Source organism: Varanus komodoensis, unplaced genomic scaffold (assembly GCF_004798865.1).
Source record: "Varanus komodoensis strain SLA01 unplaced genomic scaffold, ASM479886v1 scaffold9, whole genome shotgun sequence".
Lineage (NCBI taxonomy): Eukaryota > Metazoa > Chordata > Lepidosauria > Squamata > Varanidae > Varanus > Varanus komodoensis.
In genome coordinates this window covers 23078189-23099049 of record NW_025336598.1, presented here as the reverse complement: position 1 = coordinate 23099049, position 20861 = coordinate 23078189, and the positions used below count along the sequence as shown (strand labels likewise).

The window sequence follows — 20861 nt, the reverse complement described above, 5'->3', positions numbered from 1 at the left end:
AGAAAACTAAAAATATTAAAAGCTTGTTATTAAGTATATCCCCCCTGTAAGAATTAACTCGTGCCGTTCCTATTTAAACTGGAGAAAAACTGTAAGGTTGCTTCACATGGTCCCTAACCCATCATAAGCTATTTGAAGAGCAAGCCACCTCTGTTCTTTTGCATCAACGTTAGCAGCTGGGCGGTCCCTGTGTCTTCTCAGGGCTCCCGAGGACAGGCTAACAACCACGGCGGAGTGACTTCCATTTTGACCACTCGAAGAGAAAGGAAACGACTTTGAAACGCCAATAGGAGAGAGAACTGCCACGGCGCAGTAATTGGCGAGAGCGCTTCCCCGCCTTTGTGCATAGGTCTGGGGGTGGAACTTAATTGCCACGAAAGCCAGTCAGAATGAAAGAAGGAGGCGGTGACAGAAGAATGGCATTAGCGCTGGCGAATTAGCTCCTGAAAGGTTTGTTCCTGTTTCAGAGAAACATGCCAATAGGGAAGGTGATGAGGCGGGAAGAAGGAGCTCGGCTACCGAGTTATCGGGAGAGAGAAGAAGTCAAGATAAAGCCAGCGGGAGACGCCGACAGAGATTGAAGTCGGTCCCTGTTGGGCTTAGTCCTTAAAGGGAGCGCAGCAGCGGACGTCTGTTGCATGGGAGGACAGTGATCCTCGCCGCCAGCATGGAGTGCTTTTAGGGGCGGCGGTGCAAGTCTGTAGGCTGAGTCCGAAACATCTACCATTCAGGACGGGAAGAGGCGCCTTCCTTCGCTCAGAGAAAAAGGACCATCGGTAGCAGGTATGTGCGCCGTAGAGCCAAGAACGGCGGCGGCGGCGGGTGGTTGAACGCCATTCGCGCAGTGTCTGTGAGAGCGAGGAGGCTTGGCCAACCTGCTCCTAGTCCCAACGGAAAAGGAACGCCCGGGAGAATTGACGAGGCCGCCCCCGCGAGACCCGCTTGGTAAACAAGAGAGGGCACGCGCTGAGCCTTGTCGTGAGCCAGCGAGTGAGTTATCTCATTCGCGCAAACGGTCAGCCGCTTTTGTTTATAGCCAGAGGGGAGAGACCGTTTGTGTGGCGCGCTCTAAGCGCCTATTATTCTTTCCTCCCCAACTGTCGCCCATAGAGACGGGGAGGAGGCGCGCTCTACTCCCCCTTACACACACACACAAACACACACACGGAGGAGGCGCGGTCTACTCCCCCTACACACACACACACACACGCGCGCGCGCGGATTGCCCTGGTCTGTCTTCTCCCGCCCTTTCTTAAGATCTCCGCAGAGGTGGAATCTCAGTCGGTCGATGAACCCCTTTTGACGCCCTTGCTTTCTTAGCCTAATCCTGGTGCGCGCTTGCTCCTTCTTTTCCCTACCCTACGTGGAAGAAAAGCTGCTAAGATAGCACCTCCCCGCGCTTCACCGGCCTTTCCCTCGCTGTTGTACTTCAGGAGAGCCAGCAAAAACCAGAGAGGCGGCAGCCTTTGGGGGGAACTTTGCCGTCTGGCAAGAGTGTTCGGCGGTGCCCACCCGACCGAGCCCTTTTTACTCCTTTTCCTTGGGAAGTACGCAAACAACTAACTTTCTTGTCATTGATGCTCTCCGCTTGCCTCTCTTTTAACTTTTTTTGTCAAGGCGCGCTCGCTCACGCGTGCACGCATCCCAAACGTGAGGATGTGGGCGTAACCTATCTTCATTTCCCAGTATGTTTGTGAGTAGTTCAGGCTGCAATTACTTTGCTGGAGGCCGGTCACTCCTAAATGGTGGCTCGGAGAAGTCTCATTTTGGGCGGAGGGAGTTAAAATTTGTCAGGAGGTGGAAAGTGTGTGCAAACCTGAGGAGGAGGGTTGGTGACAGGTTATTGTTGCTTGAAGGGGGCCCCCATGGTGCAAGTACTTAACTACACGTGTGATGAGAGAACAAGGCCTCTCTGTTGATTAGAAATGTGGAACAAATGAGACAATGAGCCTTTATTAGGCTTGCTAGTACTGCCTGTCTTATTCTATAGAGATGAAAACTCTGTTCAAAAGTTGAGAACTCATGCTTTTGAGTGAGAGCATGCAATTATTTGTTGAAAAAATGCTGTAGAAAATGTAAATTGCATGCATGCAGTCCAGGGCACAAGTATCTTTCTAAAGTAGAGTTATTTCAAGAAGAGTTATTGAATTCTGGTAATATAGAATTAAAAACACATTCCTGGATAATTTGTTCTGATCAACTGTGGTGGTGGTATGTGAACATTGTGGAGCTTTCCCACTGGGTTTCTGGAAATACTTTGTGCACTAACAAGTCTCAAAACAATCAAATGTACTGTACCTTTAGGGATGTCTTGAAGATTTCCAAATATGGGCTTGAATTTTGTTTTGACATTGGGCATTGCTGATTGCTTAGCTATGAGATACTACCATGGAGTTGGTAGTCATGTTTGGTTTCTTGATCCATTTATAGAACTTGTACAGAAAGAGAAATAATACTATTTATTATTCATTGAAAAGATATATCACTTGTCTCTCAGGATGCACTGCTCCATAAGGCAACTTACAATATTACAAAAACATGAACAAATTGCAATAAAATAAAGGTGGAAGTGGCTAATAATTTTCAGGCCTCAAGTATAGGCTAGAACAATGTGTCAATCTTTATTTTTAAAAATCTGCAATCATGAGATGCTATGTACCTCCCTAGGAAGGAAATTCCAAAAATATGGTGCCAACCAATGAGAAACACACTATCTGTAGTACCTGTTGGTATAATGCTCTTTCTGATGGACCAGAGAGTATCTCTGACCCTGATCTTAGAGCTTGGGCAAGTACATGCAGGCGTGACCTTTTTAAGTACACAGTTTTAAACTGTTGACTTTTTGTGTGCTCCTTGGCCATAGTATCATGACAGGCAGTATCCAAATACTTATAATATATTACAATGTTAGAACTCATTTTGGAAGTGTTACACCATCAAATGATACGTGATTGGATAAGCCTATTAAAGAGGTGAACATCTGAGATTTGATGGGCTTCCCTTTAGTTAAAACTCTGAATCCCCTGGGTAGAGAAGCATTTTCTTGAGGCAACTTATTTTTCCGACTTTAAGGCGCAATATCCTTCCCAGGATCACAGATTACATCCTAGAGAGATTTAAAAAAATACTTATGCTCATTGCTGTCTCAAATTGAGTGGCACATTTTCTCTCCCATCCCTGCACTTAAGTAAGCCTTTCTTTCTCTTCTCTCATGTGTAAGTTGGAGTAGTCCCACTTTTTTATTTTGTTTTGTTCACTTTCTCTTTTGTGGTAGAAAAAAGATGACTAAGAGGGAATTATATTTATGATGTACTGCAGACTACTGTACAATAGTTAATTGCAGTTATTTACAAAATAATAAATGATTTTAGGTATGTTGTATTACAAGCAGCAGCAACGTGGCATAGAAATAATCCAATTCTGCGCCTATGTGCTTAAATATAAATTCCCAAAATTTGTACTACAGTACAGTAAGATGGTATTACTGCAAGCAAGAGCTGATTTGCATTCTGGTAGATTTCTGTTTCTGTAAGGTTACTATATTGTAATGCTTTTACAGTTATTGACACTCAAGTCAAAAATATTTCAAAATCTCCACAGAAAGTTACAGGGCAAGTGCTGGGAAATTGCAGAGATGCTTATCGTGTTCTGTTACAGCCACTTTTTGATGCAGGATACAAGAAGAAATTATAAGCTTGCTTTCTTAATGAGATCTGATAAAGATATGTGGTTTCTTAATTTTAGTGTCGTCCTTTCTAGTTTACCCTGTTCTATTCAAAGATGTTGGTTATGAGGAGGGAAAGAAGATGACTGGTATAGAACAATTATTCTTATGAACTTGAATTATTTGAAAAGGTGAAAGTATACACACTATATATATAAAAAGCACCAAAGGAATTAGCCTTACTGTTTCAAGCAATTTAACTAATTCTAAACTTTAAATGTGCTAGGGTTCATAGTCATCATAGATAGAAAGTTGAGTTGATGAATGAAAATATTACGCTTCCTAATATCTTAAGATCCCCCCCAGAAAAAATAAAAGGTCATACAAGAAAGAATTATTGTATTATTTATAACCTGCCTTTTTCTTTCCAAGGAACCTAAGGCAGTTTACATAATTCTCCTTCTCTCAATCATATCCTAACAAGAACCGCCCTGTGAGATAGGTTGGGCTGAGAGTCTGTGATTGGCCCAGAGTCACCCATTGACCTCCATGGTTGAGTAGGGAAAAGATCCCAGATTACCTGAGTCCCAGTCTCACACAGTCTTAATCGCTACACCACACTGGCTTTCTTCCAGCTTTTACAACAATTACAGCTTATTAAACAATAAAATCTTGAACCAGTTTTATTTATTTATTTCATTTTATGCTATCTAATAGCTGATGCTCCCTGGGTGGTTAACAAAAGTTTCAATTTTTCTTTATGTTGCACATCTAGTAAGACTACACACGCAAATGTTTTGGGAAGAGAGAAGGAAAAACATACTTGGAATATGTTTTGCTAAGGATCCAGTTTAGCAAAGCCTCAATTTGTGAGACTATGGGTGAAAACATGTAAATTGATGTCATCTTCCTTTAGCAATATAAAATAAGTAGGACAGGGAGAAACGGAAGATGTAGCAGATCTGGTACGCTATTGAGAGGTTGTATGCAAACAGATGCATAGACAGCAAGGCAATATGGCACAAACAACTGATGGAAGTAAACAAGGATGTGAGTATGTTTCACTAGTACCTTCCTTCTCCTTGTCATAATCCTTTGGCCTTTATTCTTCCTTTATGTGTAACAAATATGAGTAGCCTCCATATTAAATTATTGATATTCTTGATTTAAATGCTTTTAGTAGAAATAAACACACACAGTCATGATCTTTTGTCAGTAAACCAAAACTATTATTTAATTCTTAATGGAACTGACTCAAGCAACATATCTGAAGTGTTATGTGTTTTAGTCATGCTGAGCTTTTTAAATGCTTTTTATTTTTATATGATATGTAATTGGTGCAACTCTTCCTCTAATAGCCATTGCTGTTGTAAATTTAGAGTTGTTTCCTCTTGTTCTACTAGCTTGGCCTTTCTAGGAACATCTGCTGTTCCAGTCTAGTCTGAGTTCTAGACTTTGACGTGTTCTATATGCTAGACTTGACCTGTTAGTTTTCATCTCTACTTTCCCATGATGTACACCATGGGTCCTCAGATTATGGCACATGGGCTGGATCCGGCCCACCATGCCCATTTATTTGGCCTGCCTCAGAGGTTTTGGACTTGCTCAGAGAAAACGATCTCCGAGCAAGTCCAAAACTGTGAGCCGGCGCAGGCATACTCAGTGGGGATATGGCGACAGTCACGGTTGTGCTGGTGCAGGGAAGACAGGCGCGATCGTGGTCGTGCTTGGGGAGGGGGAGATGGCCACAATCATGCTTGGGGCGAGGGAAGATAGGTGTGATTGCGCTCATGCAGGGAAGGCGGGAGCGATCGCAGCCATCTCCCCCACCCTCCCCGAGCACAATTGCAGACATTGTAGCTATGTCCCTTGAATATGGATATGCTCTTCCCTGCCACATCTTAGGCTTCTACTGAAGCCCAAGTGAGTAAACATTTTAAATTCTGTAATTATTTTTAAAATTTGAATTAATTTGAATTGTTTTAAATTTAAATTTAAATTTTTAAATTAATTTAAAATTTTAATGTGAAATGTTCATAGGAATTCGCTCATATTTTTTTCAAACTTTAGTCCAGCCCTCCAACAGTCTGAGGAACAGTGAACTGGCCCGCTGTTTAAAAAGTTTGAGGACACCTGATGTAGACGCTAGCGTTTAACACATGATTGGATAAAATGTATATATGTAGATTGACTGCCATTTCCAAAAGTTAGTGTGAGTCTTTTTTTTTTTTTTTTTCTAAAAAGGGCAAGGACCAGTAGTATTGTATCAGAGATAGAGTCATTTGATTGCCTACTATCTGATAATTTTTATGCTGTCAGTCATTCCTACTAGTGGAATTTTAGTCAGTGTTCCAGGCTTAACACTTCCCTTCTCCTGTGATGAGAATGGAAGCCACTTGGTTCAATTCTTGAAGGTTGGGGACATTGGAACAGGACCTCAAGTCAGCTACATAAGAACTAATCCATACAGGAGGAGGTGATCCTTCAGATGCTGTTACACTCCATTTAGGACTGTAAAGGTCAAAATCAGCACTCTTTGTTTCGTTCAGGGATTAACAGGAAGCAGGGAAGATCTTTCATCACTGACAAAATGCAAGCAACATGGCAGGTACTAGTAAAGCTGTCCACAGGGATAGGTTCCAAGACCCCCCAGTGGATGCCTGAAACTGCGGATAATAGCAAACACTATTTTCTGTACATATACATTTCATTTTTTCCCAATTTCATGGTTAGAAGATTTGTTCTTACCATACATCCTCACAACCCCTCAACATACATTTTTTTTCTTTCCTTGTTAAATTGAGAACTTTCAGTTAAAGGAAGCACCTTATGACTTCTCTTTCAGACTGATGTCAACCATGGTTAAGTGAAAACGCAATAACTAAACCATAATCTAATCTGAATGTCATCCATGGGTCAGTGTAACAAAGCACATCCCATTGATAGAAGAAGCAGCTGCTGATGTACGACCTGAAGTTTGTGAAAGGCACTGATCCATAGTTAACAGTTGGGATCCCTAATTAAAGTTAGATCCAAGTACTTTCCTCACGCTGTGAAAGTGCAGTCCTATCCAGAATATCGTATATCATTGCTATAAGAGTGTAATCTAGCAACAGCACATACATTTTATCTGGGCTGAGTTTTAGTTTGCTGGCCTTTATCCAGCCATTCTTGGGTTCATTGTAACAAGTAAGTCTTGTTGTTAGGTCTGGGGCATAGGTGGCAGTTTTCTTTAGCTTGGAACCTCAGGACCAGGGTGATGGAGCTATTATTGGAAAAGAGGAGGGCCAGACATAAAGACAAAAATCAGGAATGAGACAGATTTAGATATCCAGCACAGTGTTGTAGTTCCAAAGGCAAACCGAGGAACAAGCAAGGTCAGATACCAGTAAGGTGTAGCAAGTCCAGAATGAAGGCATTATCGGGAACAGGCAAATGACAGATCCCAACAAGGAAGGGCAGGTCCAGAGGTGAAGGCAGGGAACCTGCAAATATTAGATACTGACAAAATATGGCAGAACAAAAAGGAAAGCCAAAGTCAGGGACAGGCAAAAACAAGCAAGGCTAAACAGGGCTAGGAACAAGACAACGTTAGAGAGAAAAAGGAACAGGTACTTGGCAAGGCTGAAGGCCTGATGCTGGCAGGAAGCAAGACAGAATAGAGGGCAAGGCTGGAAACAGGATTGGGAGTGCAGTGTAGCCACCATGAAGGTCCCAGGTGTTGCTGTGGCAAAGCCAAGTGGCACAGGAACGTCTTCTATAGTCTTGCAGTATTTCTATTTGCATTGCATGATCATGCAGACTGTGATCCCTGCAAGCACCTTCAGTTGTGTTTCTGGTCCTACAGGCAATTGCAGAGTGAATGACAGGGTTCAAAACATCCCTGCCTCCAAGGTGAGCATATTCTTGAATCTCAGGTGGGAGAGGGGAGGGAATTAGGAATTATAGGAGAATGGGATTTTGTACCTTTGAGCTGGAGGGCTTGCTGCAGTGCTTAAATTACAGGTGGCTCAAGAGTTCCGAGTCCTCTTACCTTCTGAGGCAATCTTCCTAGCTGCCATTTTGAGGGGGTGGGGAGGCTACAAGGAGGCAATGCTAGCCTTGTGAGTTTTCATTTTATGGGATTTCCTTGTGGTCTTCCAACCTTCTGGTCATAAGCTGGGTCTCAAGCTTTACCATTTTGTGTATGAACATCCAGAAAATACAGCAGACCCGAAGTACACATCCCATCGGCCCTTCCATAGCTGAATGGGAAATGTAACGGTTTGTCCAGAAGGATAGCTATGGGGCTGATGATGCTATTATAGCACATGTTATCATCATGATTTACCTGTTGACTACTTCTCATTTTTTCCTCTTTTAACACAGTTCTTGGGGACTGTTATGGTCTGAGCCATCATTCCAGTTCACTTGCCATTTGTCCGTTGGGGTGTCCTAGGCAGGATTTTTTTTTTTTTTTTGTTCACAGCATTTTGCTTCCAGTTGCCAAACCATTGCATTAGGAGTGCAGGAAGCTGCTAACTGGATAAGTTCTAGCAGCTTTGGGGCTTCAGAATTAAAAGTATTTGTGGCTATAATAGTTAGACTGTAACCTTCAGAGGGAATATGTATTGAGCATTATACCTCGTAAGCTATGGCTAGTTAATAATATAATTAACAACTTCTCCTTGGGTTTAACATGTTGAGTTAAGGGCTTTTCATATTTACTCATACTCCAAAATACTCAGAAGGTTTAGCTGTTAAGGGTCATCTCCAGTACAGATGCATTATTTAGGCATTGCTTTACTGTTATGGGTAGTTCCAGCTTCATCACCTCCTTGGATCTGGATGACTGTTGTGGCAGAATAATGGACCTAAGTCTAGATTTGTGTGTTCACTGGAAGAGACACATGCATTTCATGCAGCTGAAGCTACCATTCCATTCTCCATCCACATATAATGATAGTATTAAGTGGCTATGCATGTTTAACCAATGCACAACATTCTTTTTTCTACTATTAATCTAAAACTGCATATCCTTGAAAGGATAGCCCTATAGAAGTAATATCTTCATATTCAAGATTGATTAGGGACATGTACATGTAAAATGTGGAAGCTGAGTACCTTGGAGTTAAACAATTCTGTGACTTGTCTTCATTGCTTGAGAGGCAGTAGATATGAAGGACCAGTACAGTACACTTAGGTGTCAGGTCTTTCCTTGCAACTTGGATAAACTATGTAACTCTTGATTTCAGCCTATTACCTGGGATTTAAGAATGTTTACTGTAGGTCTTGGCATTAAGGAGACTATTAAATTTCATAAACAAACTTGACACATTGGCAAAGGGGCTAGCTTCCATTCATTTCCATACTTGCCTAGGAGATGTTCTCACTGTTCAAATAAATACAAATAAAATGACAAAATTCTATCTTTCTGTTCTGTGGTATTTGTAATGGAAAGCTTCCTCACAGTTCATTTTGGAAGTTTATCTCCATTCTGTATGCACCATGAATTGTTTACATTAAATACTACAAAACCATGCATATTACTAAAGCTTTGTGAACAGTTTTTCAGCTCTTGTCTGCCTTGTGTGTCCTGAAAACAGATCTTTATCACATTCTTCTGGGCAACCTTGAACAGGAAGTAGAATCAATTGTGCCTAAAATGTGGAGGATGATTAAGAGGGAGTGGGTTTCCCATGTTTCACTGGTTTCCCATTGTTTACTGCTAAAAGGAAATCAGTAAACGGTTGTTTCAGAACACTGATAAAACTGCTTTGAGTACAGTTTTGTTTATGTCTAGAGTCTTTCATACTTTGTTAACTAACCATATTCTGGTTTTGCTTTTTTAAACTAAATGAGATGTAAGCACTGCTGTTCTTACATGTTGAGACATGAATTTTTATAAACAGTTAAAATATGCTTGAGTGGCCTGCAGGGTGAAATTAATAAGTATTAAATATTAAAATATTTGCTGCAGCTTCTAACAGGGAAGAAAAATGACAGGATGAGCTGCAGGGGACCCTGCAGCTAAGCAAGTTTAAACAAGTGTGTTTTATACTTCATGAAGTTTGAAGTATGATTTCTTGTACCTTGCCAGTGTGCTTTCTTGTTCCTATCTGATGGATCACCAGTGAGGCAGGATTTACTCATTTTTTAACATATATGTTACTGTTGTTTTGTCCACAGTGTGATTGAATGGTTTTCCAATGCTTACTGCATTTAAAGTAATTCACTTAACATTAATTTTAAGATGAAAAATAAAGTGTCTTTTCTGACAAATTGTAGGGGAAAAATATTCACAGCTGCCTCTGTTATTTAAACAGCCTGTGTTCCTAGCATCTCTTCAGAACAGCTCAGAAGCTAGCCATATGATAGGTAAATAGCATTCCATTTTGTGTAAAAGTCTTCAGTCAAACAGTCCTTGAAACAGGCCAAAGAGGAAGTCTGATTCTCCATAGAGGCCTGTGGGAGATCAGTGGCCTTCTGTGCATTGAAAAAATGGAAAGAAAATAGGTGAGGTCATTGCTAGGTCGAACTAAGTTGGACTGAGAGCATACTCTTTGCTGCATGGGAAAGTGGCAAGTTGAATATGACACATCTGTCTGCTTATGTAAGACCTGTTGACCTAAGAAGTTAAGATGAAGTTGCTTTGAGGGCCTGGCTAGCATAGAAGATAGGATATAAAATATAGAGTAACTTTTAGCTGATCTATTATTTTTTCCTTTCTCTAGCTTTCTATACTTCAGTTCCTTGTTACCTCTGGCCAGTGCGTGATCAAGAATACTTTTCATCTTTGTGCCTACTCTTCCATTGCAAAATCACAAGCTTGGCTCCTAGGAAAAAATGTCCCAATAGGTCCATCCAAGGTGGCTTGCATTATATGTTGTTGATCACAAATGAATTTAAATTGGTAAGGCTATATATAAAACCTTGAATAATCTCCTATAAACGGTGTTCATTCTGTTTTCCTTAAAGTACTTACATGTCATCCTGAAGTATACTTACTGTAGTATTATATGATCTTAAATTTCTAAAGTAGTATTTTAACAGTCGTTCTTGTCTTGATCATCTTTAATGATACCAAATTATACAAATGTTATGACACTGTCCCTGAACCATGTATGGGCAACTTGTAGGCCAAAACATCTGGAGACCTACAAGATGTTCTAAATGGTAGATTGGAAGTTTCACCTCAGCCAGCGACAGGCATTTGAAAATGTAACTGGTTTGCCTACAAAATCAAGTTGGGGGCTTATACTTTTTATTTGTTTAAGAAACCAGAAACCAAGTATTTTAATCTTGGCTGAGACAAGGAATATTGCATTTGAATGAGGTAATAGAGGGGTCTCATGCCAATCAGTTTGGAGATTCTAATCCACAAACATAAGCTTTATTTACCATCTCTTTCATCTAGAAATAAGACAAAAATGGATATTAGTCTCTTCATGCTAACTTGCTTTCTTTAGACTTCCTTAGGAATTTCTTATCATGAACCTTTTGAACTGTGCTCTCAACCTAATGTGACAGATTCATGATCTTCTTGCTTTTTCTTAAAATGATAGGAGGTTAAAGTTTGTCTTTACTTGTGGAATAGGACCAGAATTCTTTTTCATGAGCGTATGACTGCTGTAATTTGCAGGAAGTCATACCTACCTTCTGGGCTGCTTTCAAGAGTGGAACCCTCTCAAGGTAGCTTAAAAGATAAAAACATGTGAAGTAGATACTGTGAACTACAGTACAGGCGTAATGAATTGCTTGTGCTGTTTCTTTCCATCTTTATTGGCTGCCAGTCTGTTTCCAGACTCAAATGTGCAAGCTTTGAACCATAAAGCTATACATGAATTGGGACATCAGTATCTAAAGGAACACTTTCTTCTGGGTGTGTCTACTGGAGCTCTTAAATGGGGGGATAAATTAACCTTTTTTGAAGGTTGATTATTTCACAGTGTAGGAGAAAGAGGGAAAAGATGTGAGCAGGGTGAATATGTTGCTTTCACAATACTCAATGCTGGCATTTACTTTCCCCACCCAGCAGTAGAGGTTTACCTGTGAGTTAATGCATCCCTTGCCATGAAAAAGATCCTGCTCTCCATCTTAGATTTTATTTATTTATGAAACATGTGATCTGGTATTTATTATAAAATCCAGTAGCAGGTTACAAAACCAGTAAACTCATTTAACTCATACCAATATCAAACAGTAATTCAGTAAGACAAGGAAGAACACAAATACAGATAAATAAGTTTGTAAGATGGAGCAACACCAATTCAGTCAAAAGTCTAGGAGAACAAAACTGAAACCTGTTAACTGACTGTATATGGGGAGGAGGGTTAGGGTTAACACACATAGTTAAGGTACCTGCATCAAGAAATCAAGAACACTTTCTCTTCAGTTTCCATTGTATTGAATTAGAGGGTGGCTATAAGGAAAAGGATGTTCTCAGTGGTGGCCTCCAAGTCGTGGAATGTTCTCCTTAGGGAGGCTTGCCTGACACCTATGCTAATATCTTTTTAGCATTGAGCAAGTATTTTCTTATTTTCCCATGCCCTTAATAGTATTTTAACAATGTTATTTTATGAGTTTTAACAATTAACTATTGGTGTTAATGTCTATAGTATTTATGTTGTGTTTTGTCCTGTGAAGTTGTTTTTGCTGCTTTATGTTATTAATGATGATGATGATTGGCATTTGATCAAATCTTCATTCAGGTTTTGACTGTTATTTTACTGATTGTGTGTTGTATGAAATTTTTGTCTTAAATTGTTTAGTGTAGATTAGATAAATAACTTAGACAATGAAGAAGAAATACAATAAATAGAATTCAGCTCAGTGTACTAATCTTCATCTAGCTTAATATAGACTAGATACAACTATTTGAAACATTCACTGCTACACCTGAGTTAAAGTAAAAGGAAAAATAGAGTTCAGTTGATGACACATCATTCCAAGCACCCAGATAATCTTTCCCAAAAATTTAATGCAAATGTTAAATAGTGTGGGGAGAGCCCTCCTGTACTCCATAGCGTTTGTCATGATGTAGAACAACAGTCTCCAAGCATTACTTTCTGGAATGTGCTTGTCTGCTGGGGGTTGAGTTACCAAGAAGTGCTGTTTCCCAGTCCTGTCTCTGAAAGGTGATTCAGAAAAATGCTGTTAGCAATGGCACCTCCCTTCCCCCACAAAAGCAGAGATGCTAGAAGAGCTAACAGGATTGTGTTTTGCATTTTCTCCTCCAAGAATCTTCTGTCAAGACTACCAAATTGGTTTTAGGCTTAAAATGAAATTGGAAGCTAGATTGAAATGGGTCTGCTTAATTAGTGGTATTTTACATGATGCTGAGCCACCAGCATTTGCTTGATTATCCTGTCCCACAAAAGGAAATATTGGCCTCTAGTTTGATCACTGGGATTTCAAGAAGACTTGTTTGATATATCTGTCAAGCACAGTCATTCTCAAGCTGTTATCTTTTACTATCAGAGCAGTCACAGAATATGCACAATATAAAGCTTACTGTGGCTCTACTAGTGATGGTTCTCCTGATTACCTGCAAGCCTTTGAGATGGTAGCTAGAATGTTCTTTGATGTAGGAGACACATATTAAGGTCCCTGTTCAGTTTTTAAGCTCGTTGGACTGCCTTCATGTGAAACAATTGAGTTGGAAATGATATTAACATTTTGACTTGGTCTGTGATAGCTTCCACATGTCTAAGTTTTCTTCTTGATGTTGCACTTACTGAATGGTAAACACACATGTGGGTTTCTTTAGGTGGCTATACATGCAACAGAATTAGGTGGGGGTGAGTTAGTAGGTGTCAAGAGCTTTTCTTTAGCAGACTCAGACGAGACTAGAAGTACAGGGGTTTTTGAACATTAAAGCTTGATAGCTTACAGAACAGTGTAAATCAAAGTAGCATGCTCTTTGAGCTGTGGTTGAAGCATCTGTCCATGTAAAAGAGTTGAATCTATACAGAAGTCTCCCTTCCCTCTCTTTCAGAAAAGATTTTAACTCTACCCTCAGGATGGCTCCTGCTGCTCATGGGCTATACTGTGGGAATGCTGCATACTTTTTATCTGGCCTGCTTGTTCTTTGTTGGCTCCTGACAGGATCAAGGAACTCCCCTGATTCTGCATCTCCCACCCTCAGTTCTTAAATATTTTGCTCCTTTTCCAAGATGGGCTGGTTCTCACATTTTGTCTGAGAATCTTCACTAGGTAACCTTGAAATTGCGAAGTCGTCTGCCAAACTCTGCTCCTCCACCTCCTCTTCAGAAATGGACAAATCTGAGTAGACTGTATTGTGCAAGAGCTGAGCCCCCTCTCTACACTAGAGATGTCATGTGGCATTATGAACTTATGATGGAGGATTATTGTCTTTAAGGATTCCCTAAATTTTAAAACAGTAACCTCCACAAGTTGAAATTCAGTACAGCAAGTCTAGAACCTTTTCCCCAATGTACTAGTTTTCTACTTGCAAGGAGTTCTATATGGGGAAGCAATCAAAATTCATTCTTTATTTGCAGTCTGAAGTATATTGTGGCATTGACAACTCATTCTGATATCTCAAAGGTATCAAAGTAAGATGATCTGCATACTTGATTTTTAGATAACCTTATTAGTATTCCTATAGTGGTTTGCTTCCACAAACTAGAAAGGGGTCAAAACAAAAGCTTTTGCTGTTCAAAAGTAAAACTTTTACTGTTTACTCTTCTCTGGCTACCCTTATCTAACCATAATTCTGCTTTTTTAAAACAATACAAAATATACTTTAGTTCCTCTTTCTGTGAATAACTTTGGAATTTGGAGAAACACTGTTTGAAGAAAAGGGACCACATGAAGGGATAACCTTTAATGGTGGAGGGGAGGCTTGTTTTGCCTTTTGGCAACACACGGTGACTTTCAAAAAACTTAGGATGCTTGATGCAGTGATAAGTGGGAGAGGGGAGGGACTTTATGTATCCTACGCTTTATTTAGTAGGAGCAGCCTAATTCAATAACAGCATTGTTCTTGGTTTCGTAGGAATGCTGTATTTAATTCCACATGAATTTTATTTGTTCTAGTCATATTTTAGAGCAGCTTTCTTTAGCTCTGAAATATTGCCATTGTTATTAGACAAGTAAGTGAAGATACTGTCACTAACTAAACAAGGTTTTTGTGTCTGTAATGTTTGTTTTTTTTATTATAGTTTTGGTTAGCGGTTGGAAATCTTTTTTTAATAGAAAGACAAAATACGTCTATTCCATCTGATCCCATTTTTAAGGCTCTATGGTTATATGGCATTTGATAGGCTTTGTGTGCACAGGACTAAGAATGAAAATTGGGGACTGTAAAAGTGAAAACTTAAGAACATGAATCTGGGGAAAAGATACAGCAATGACTGCAGGTGTACTTGTTTTTAGAAAGCTGAATATGATAGAGCAGACTTCCTATGGTGAACACTCCCAATTTCTTTCATTTCACAGTTATATGTGGTAGTTTCAGGTTTATGAACATTTGTGAATGGAGATGATAGTGTGATGAGTGTGTTTATCATTTGGCCATTGTACCACCTTCAGTTTCCTAGCTGGACATAATCAACAGCTTCCTTATTTTTTCCCCACCAAGTGTTACTTCCAATAACAGAGGAGAACCATAGCTTCAGAGGGGATAAGACCCTAAGCAGAGTGACTGGCCCAGAATCATCCTTAAAATAACCATGTGGAGTTTGAATCTCTGGCTTTGTTGTTGAAGTCCAGTTTGTCCATTACAACACCCAAGCTTGTATATACATGTCACTGAAGAAATTGATTGTTAATATTAGGAAGCATCTGAATTTGAGAGAAATTATATTTAAGCCTTCTTTTGCATGACTTGTTCTGGTTGAAGTGATTTCTTTGCAGATGTTCTTTAATTTCCTGTTCATGGGCAGTAATTGGTGAATGATTTAACTGTGCATAGAAATAAAAACAATTCTGAAGGAAAAGACATACTCTTGTTTTTAAATAGTGCTTGCTATGGCATGCACACACTTCATCTTACATTCTTTCTTATGTGTTAGAGAAAGGAGAGCCCTTTCTCTAAGATAATACCAGCTACCCACATCTTTTATAAATATTTTGATATGAGCCTGATTTAAATAGAACATACTTTTAGTTGATTGCACAGTTTAAATAGATAATAAAACTGATCGACTAGTGGGGCTTTTCTTGGTGTTGTTTTGAAATTGTGACAATTTTAAAGTTTTTAACTCTTTGCTGTTGCCTTATTTCATTCCCTTACTGTTGACTTCAGAATCCTTTGGTTTTTGTATTCCTTCTTCTTGGAAAGAACATCTAGCTTCTTTGTTTCCTGGCGAAAACATCAGAATGCATTACAGGGTAGATAACTTTCCTTAATAGGAAGGGATGGATGGAGAAGAAAATTGGAAGTCTCCCTATGAGTTTCTGATGTAAGAAGAACATACCCAAGCAATGTTTGAGAGAAATGAAAAACCCTTAAAAATAAAAGCCTTATCCCTCAAAAATTCTACTCTTTTAAAAAAATTCTTAAGATCGAAGAAACCTTAAACCATGGGTCCTCAAACTAAGGCCCGCGGGCCAGATTTGGCCTGCCATGCCCTTTTAACCAGTCTGCCCCACAGGTTTTGCACCCACTGGGCGTGCATGCGGCTTGCTTGCAAAGGAAGAGGTCATTTTGGAAACACTTGGAGAAAATGATTTCCTCGCGAGCAAGCCGGCACCTTGCTGGTGTTGGCTTGCTCAAGAAGAGGTCGTTTTGCACTCGCTCGGAAACAATCTCCGCACCTCCCTGCTGGCACCTGTCAACTGGTCCCCTGTTCAAAAAGTTTGAGAACCCCTGCCTTAAATGTTCATCTCAGTGGCCACTCCTGCCTTCTGTCCAGTTGCTTCCAGGTTTACTTTTGTGTTTCTGAAAATTAGTAATTTAGAATAATTGTTTGTCATGGCGGGTGCAGTCCACATAGTTGCATGAAACATGGATGAAGGGTGGGTGATGCTGCCTTACTCTTTGAGCTATGGAATGGGTGAGGCCAGTGTAATCTGCTGAATTCCTTACCAGTGGGAATAGGAGCAGCAGCAAGGAGGACCTTTCTTTGTCTGGAGACAGTTCTACTGAGGAGCCCAGAAAAATAGTTCCTATTGAAATGCTTAATGTTGAAATATCCAACAAACCTGAATTGTTACCCTTCTTTCCCAAACATCATTTCCTTTCATGTCCCAAATGTGGTAAGTGTACATAGAAGGCGGGGGCTGGGAGTAGGGGAGGATCAGAAAAAAAATGCATAGCACAAGAGAGACCCAGATATGAAGATGAGGATTCAAAACATTTCAAACATTCACATCATTTGGCTTGAATTCTTCCAGAATACTACTTGTTTGGTGCCTGTGAGGCCCAGGAGCTCCTCTGTTAAAGTCACAATACGTTACAGGGTTAATGTAATCCATTTTGGGAACAAAGAAGGCTGTCTTGTACTGAGACAGGCTGCTAATCCACTGCAGTGGGTCACCAGGACTTCAGGCAGGAATTTTTCCTGTCCTGTGTGGAGAATGGACCTTCTGCATGCGGACTAGGGGATCTACCATTAAGCTACAGCCCCTCCTTTACTTGGCTTTAATTGTTGAGTTACTTGGCTACCCTTGCATCCTGGAAGGTTGGTCATGTTTGGTGTGAAGACATATAGTTTGTATATGTCCCAGAATTAGGTTAAGAGTTTAAAGCTCAGTCAAGATTAGAGTTAACAGTACAGAAGCAAGTCTCATTGTTTCAGTGGGAAAGATTGCAGTCTTACTCACTGCTTATCCAGAATGGAACTGTGACAGTATGAAACTGTTAATATATGACCTAGAATACCTCTTTTGTATAGCGTATCTCCAGCAGCCATTGTCATTTGCAAGTCCACATAATTTTTAATATATCAGTTTAATATCCAGACCAAGAAGGACATCTTATTTTTTCTGTATTAGTTTTTAGGGTGAAAATATGTACAACTGAAAAAAAACACGTTAAACTGTGGATTGGAACAGCAGCATCCAGGCAAAGTAGAGGTCATCTCTACCCCCTGATTTTTCTCAGGTGAAATTGCTGCCTAGCAGCTATTAGTCCTTTGTTGGGGAAAGGAATTAAAACAAAGAAGCAACTCCTCTTGCTCCAGCTCTAATGCCTGATTCCATCTTCACCCCATCAGTTTATTTTTAGGTTTGGTGGTTGTTTTTAAATCAGGATACCCAATAATGGATTTTCTTGCATTACATGTATTTGATCTACAGTGAACAAGTTTGTTACAGTTTATTAAAGTGTAAGCTTATAACATTGGTTGTTCCTCCACTCTTTCTTGAAGAAAGAACTTTTATATTTTAAGAAACACATAAGTAAGCATGTTATATTTTAAAATATAATGCTTTGTAGAAAAATGCTGTTTTCTGTATCTAGAATTGCTCTTGTAAGGAAACTGCCTTTTGCAAAGTTAGACTGTTCATATAGTTCGGAAATGTCACTCTGCACTGTGACTCTCTCGGGTTTCAAACAAGCCATCTCTAGGTGGGAAGTATTATTACCTGGAAATACTGTGGATTGAACTTAGGACTTCCTGCATGTCGAGGAAATGTGCTGCTATCTAAGAGTTATTTATTTATTTGCAGCCTTTATAGACTGTCACAGTAGCAACATGGCTGTCAGGATGGTTTACAGGAATTAAAAGACATTTAAGATTTCACTATTTCACTATTTTTTGCTCTCAGATTATGCTTTCAAATAGTAAATTCTATTCCGAACTATTGGATGCTTAATTCCTGAATTTATTAAGTACAAGGAAATAGGTTGGAAGATGCAGATCCGCAAGTGTGTTCATTAGGTACTCTGCACTGCCATCTGGTGGCCAAAGAGAAATAAATTTTAAACTGTATTTTCCCTTTAAAATTTTTAGAAGCAGGAAGCTTGGAGCTCTGATGATTATGCAGGGGGACATGAGTTTCCTGAAGCACCTACAGGAAGCTTTCAGAGGCATATTGCTTTTCTTTCTGAATTCTGAAAATGATGGCCAACTGATTGGCTACTGTCTTTGAAATGATAGTGCTTGCATCTAATCCCCCCCAACCATTTCTGATTGTATTAATTTATTTATTATTAGGCTTTCCACACATGTTACCAAGGTGATGTACAACATTTAAAATGAAAACATACTAAAACGGTATTGAAACAACAGTAAACCCCTTGTCCCCTTCTGAGAAAAGCAGAGGGGAAAATTGATTGAGGAGATACAGAATATTTCATTGTAGGGTGGAATTGTTGGAAGGAGGATGTGTAGGTCTGAAAAGCTCCTGATGGAAATAGAATTTAGTTGAATTTGAGAGGATATGGCTTTCTAATAGGAGAAATCAGTAGAGCAGGATTTATTTTGCGCAGGATCTCAGTGGAAAAGTAACAGGTTTACCTTCTGTGAAATATTGGTGAACTTCAGCATTCATGATACAATTGACTCATCTGGGATGAGCAACATGACAGCCATGGGGCTGTCCCAGCATCTTAATGGCCTAGTATACATACCAGGTCAAATTGTAGCATAGAAATATATGGATCTGACCAAAGACCTTACCTAGTCCGGCCTTCTGCTCAAACAGTGGCTGACCAGATTCCTGTGGGAACCCATAAACAGGATCTAAATCTATTGATACTGTACACTTCTGGTGTGATGAGACTTGGAATGCTGTGTACAGTTCTGGTCCCCCCCCCCCAAAAAAAAGGGATATTGTAGAGTTATAGCAAATGTAGAAAAGAGCAACTAAAATGATCAAGGACTAGAGCAACTGCTCTGTAAGGAAAGGTTAGAACTATGCATGGTGGGAGAAAATGGCTAGAAAGTCAGTGCTAAAAACTATGGTCATTCCACAAAGCTTATTGGTGGGAGATTTGGGACAAATTAAAGGAAGTCCATCTAGTACAGCATTCTGCTGACATATTGGCCAACACATGGGATCCCACATGAGTATAATAGCACCATCTTGCCCAGGTTCCCTAGTCTGTGCCCACAGATTCACAATCATCCTTTAGTGAAACAAAATGTTCATCTGTTATTCTGAATAATATTTTTTCAGTTTGAAATGAAACTCAGTGAGTAGAGAAGCAAGTGAGGCTGAAGGTGCTACAGTTAGTTCAGCAAAAGAAAGTGAAACTGATGATACAGTGGTGCCTCGGCTCATGAATGCATCAGTTCACGACCAAATTGGGTCATGAAGAGAAATTTCACGAAAAAATTGGCTCAGGTTGCAAACTCCGCATCTTGTGACGATTGCGATCGCGCCCAAGTCTTCCCTGCACGAGCGCAACTGCAGTCGTGCTCGGGGTGGGGGGAATGGCCACAATTGTGCCCATCTTCCCTGCCCAAGCACGACTGTGATCACCCCCGTCTATGGCTGCGATTGCAGTCGCAGTCGTGCAGGGAAGATGGGTGCAGCTGTGGTCGTGCTGTGGGGGGAGGGAGAAGATGGCTGCAATCTTTGTTGTTCTTTTGTGACTTTGCTTCAGATTTTTGAGATTAAAAAAAGTTACAGAACAGATTAACCTTACTTACATTGAACCTTATGGGGAAATTTGACTTGGCTCACAACCAATTTGGGTCATGACCAGAGTCCTGGAACAGATTAAGTTCATGAGCCAAGGTACCACTGTATAAGATAGATCTCCTTTTTAAAAGTATGTATCCTTAAAACAGTATGTTCTTTCAGATCCAGTTATTTTACTTTGCTTTATTTGGCTAGTATGGAAAGATATGGAAAGAAAGACAAACCGGAAAGATATGCTATTGACATTTCTCTATTACAAATATTCCAATAAAATGATTTCTTAAAATAATAAAATAATAAAGCCTTAAAAGTGTTTGAATATAATATTTAAATTATATTATGTGGTTAATTTCCCCCTGGACAAGTATTTCAATTCAGATATTTTGTTTGTTGTTAAGTTTTATGAAGTCACCTACAATGTATGATTGCCCCGTGAATGAATGCCCTCCAAAATAGCAATACCGTTCAGCTGTTGTAAACTCAAGGTTGTGGGCTCCTTTTTGGAATTGATCCACCTCATATTTGGTGTTAAAAGGAAAGTTCTGACTTGATTTAATTAAGACCCACTTTTTCATTTTTCTGTGAGTCAGGGTTTTTTAAAAGCTCTGATGCAGCACCATGTTTCAGTTTTGAGATAATTATATTGTACATAGTTCTGTCT

General features: G+C 39.8%; 2 protein-coding genes across 4 annotated transcripts in view; one reads left to right on the top strand and one right to left on the bottom strand.

Annotated features, from left to right (window-relative positions):
- OCIAD1 (OCIA domain containing 1) overlaps positions 1-215 on the bottom strand; it is a 33894-nt gene extending 33679 nt beyond the window's left edge. Inside the window, exon 1 of one of the 3 annotated variants that reach the window (XM_044418050.1) lies at positions 149-215. In XM_044418050.1, the coding sequence (XP_044273985.1) occupies positions 149-164 (16 nt within the window). In that variant the 5' untranslated portion in view covers positions 165-215. The remainder of the gene's footprint in view (positions 1-148) is intronic. The other 2 variants (XM_044418054.1, XM_044418049.1) reach the window with 2 other exon arrangements.
- Positions 216-507: 292 nt separating this feature from the next.
- Positions 508-20861, top strand: part of FRYL (FRY like transcription coactivator) — a 177712-nt gene continuing 157358 nt past the window's right edge. Inside the window, exon 1 of the mRNA XM_044417666.1 lies at positions 508-783. The gene's annotated coding sequence lies outside the window, so the exon portion shown is untranslated. The remainder of the gene's footprint in view (positions 784-20861) is intronic.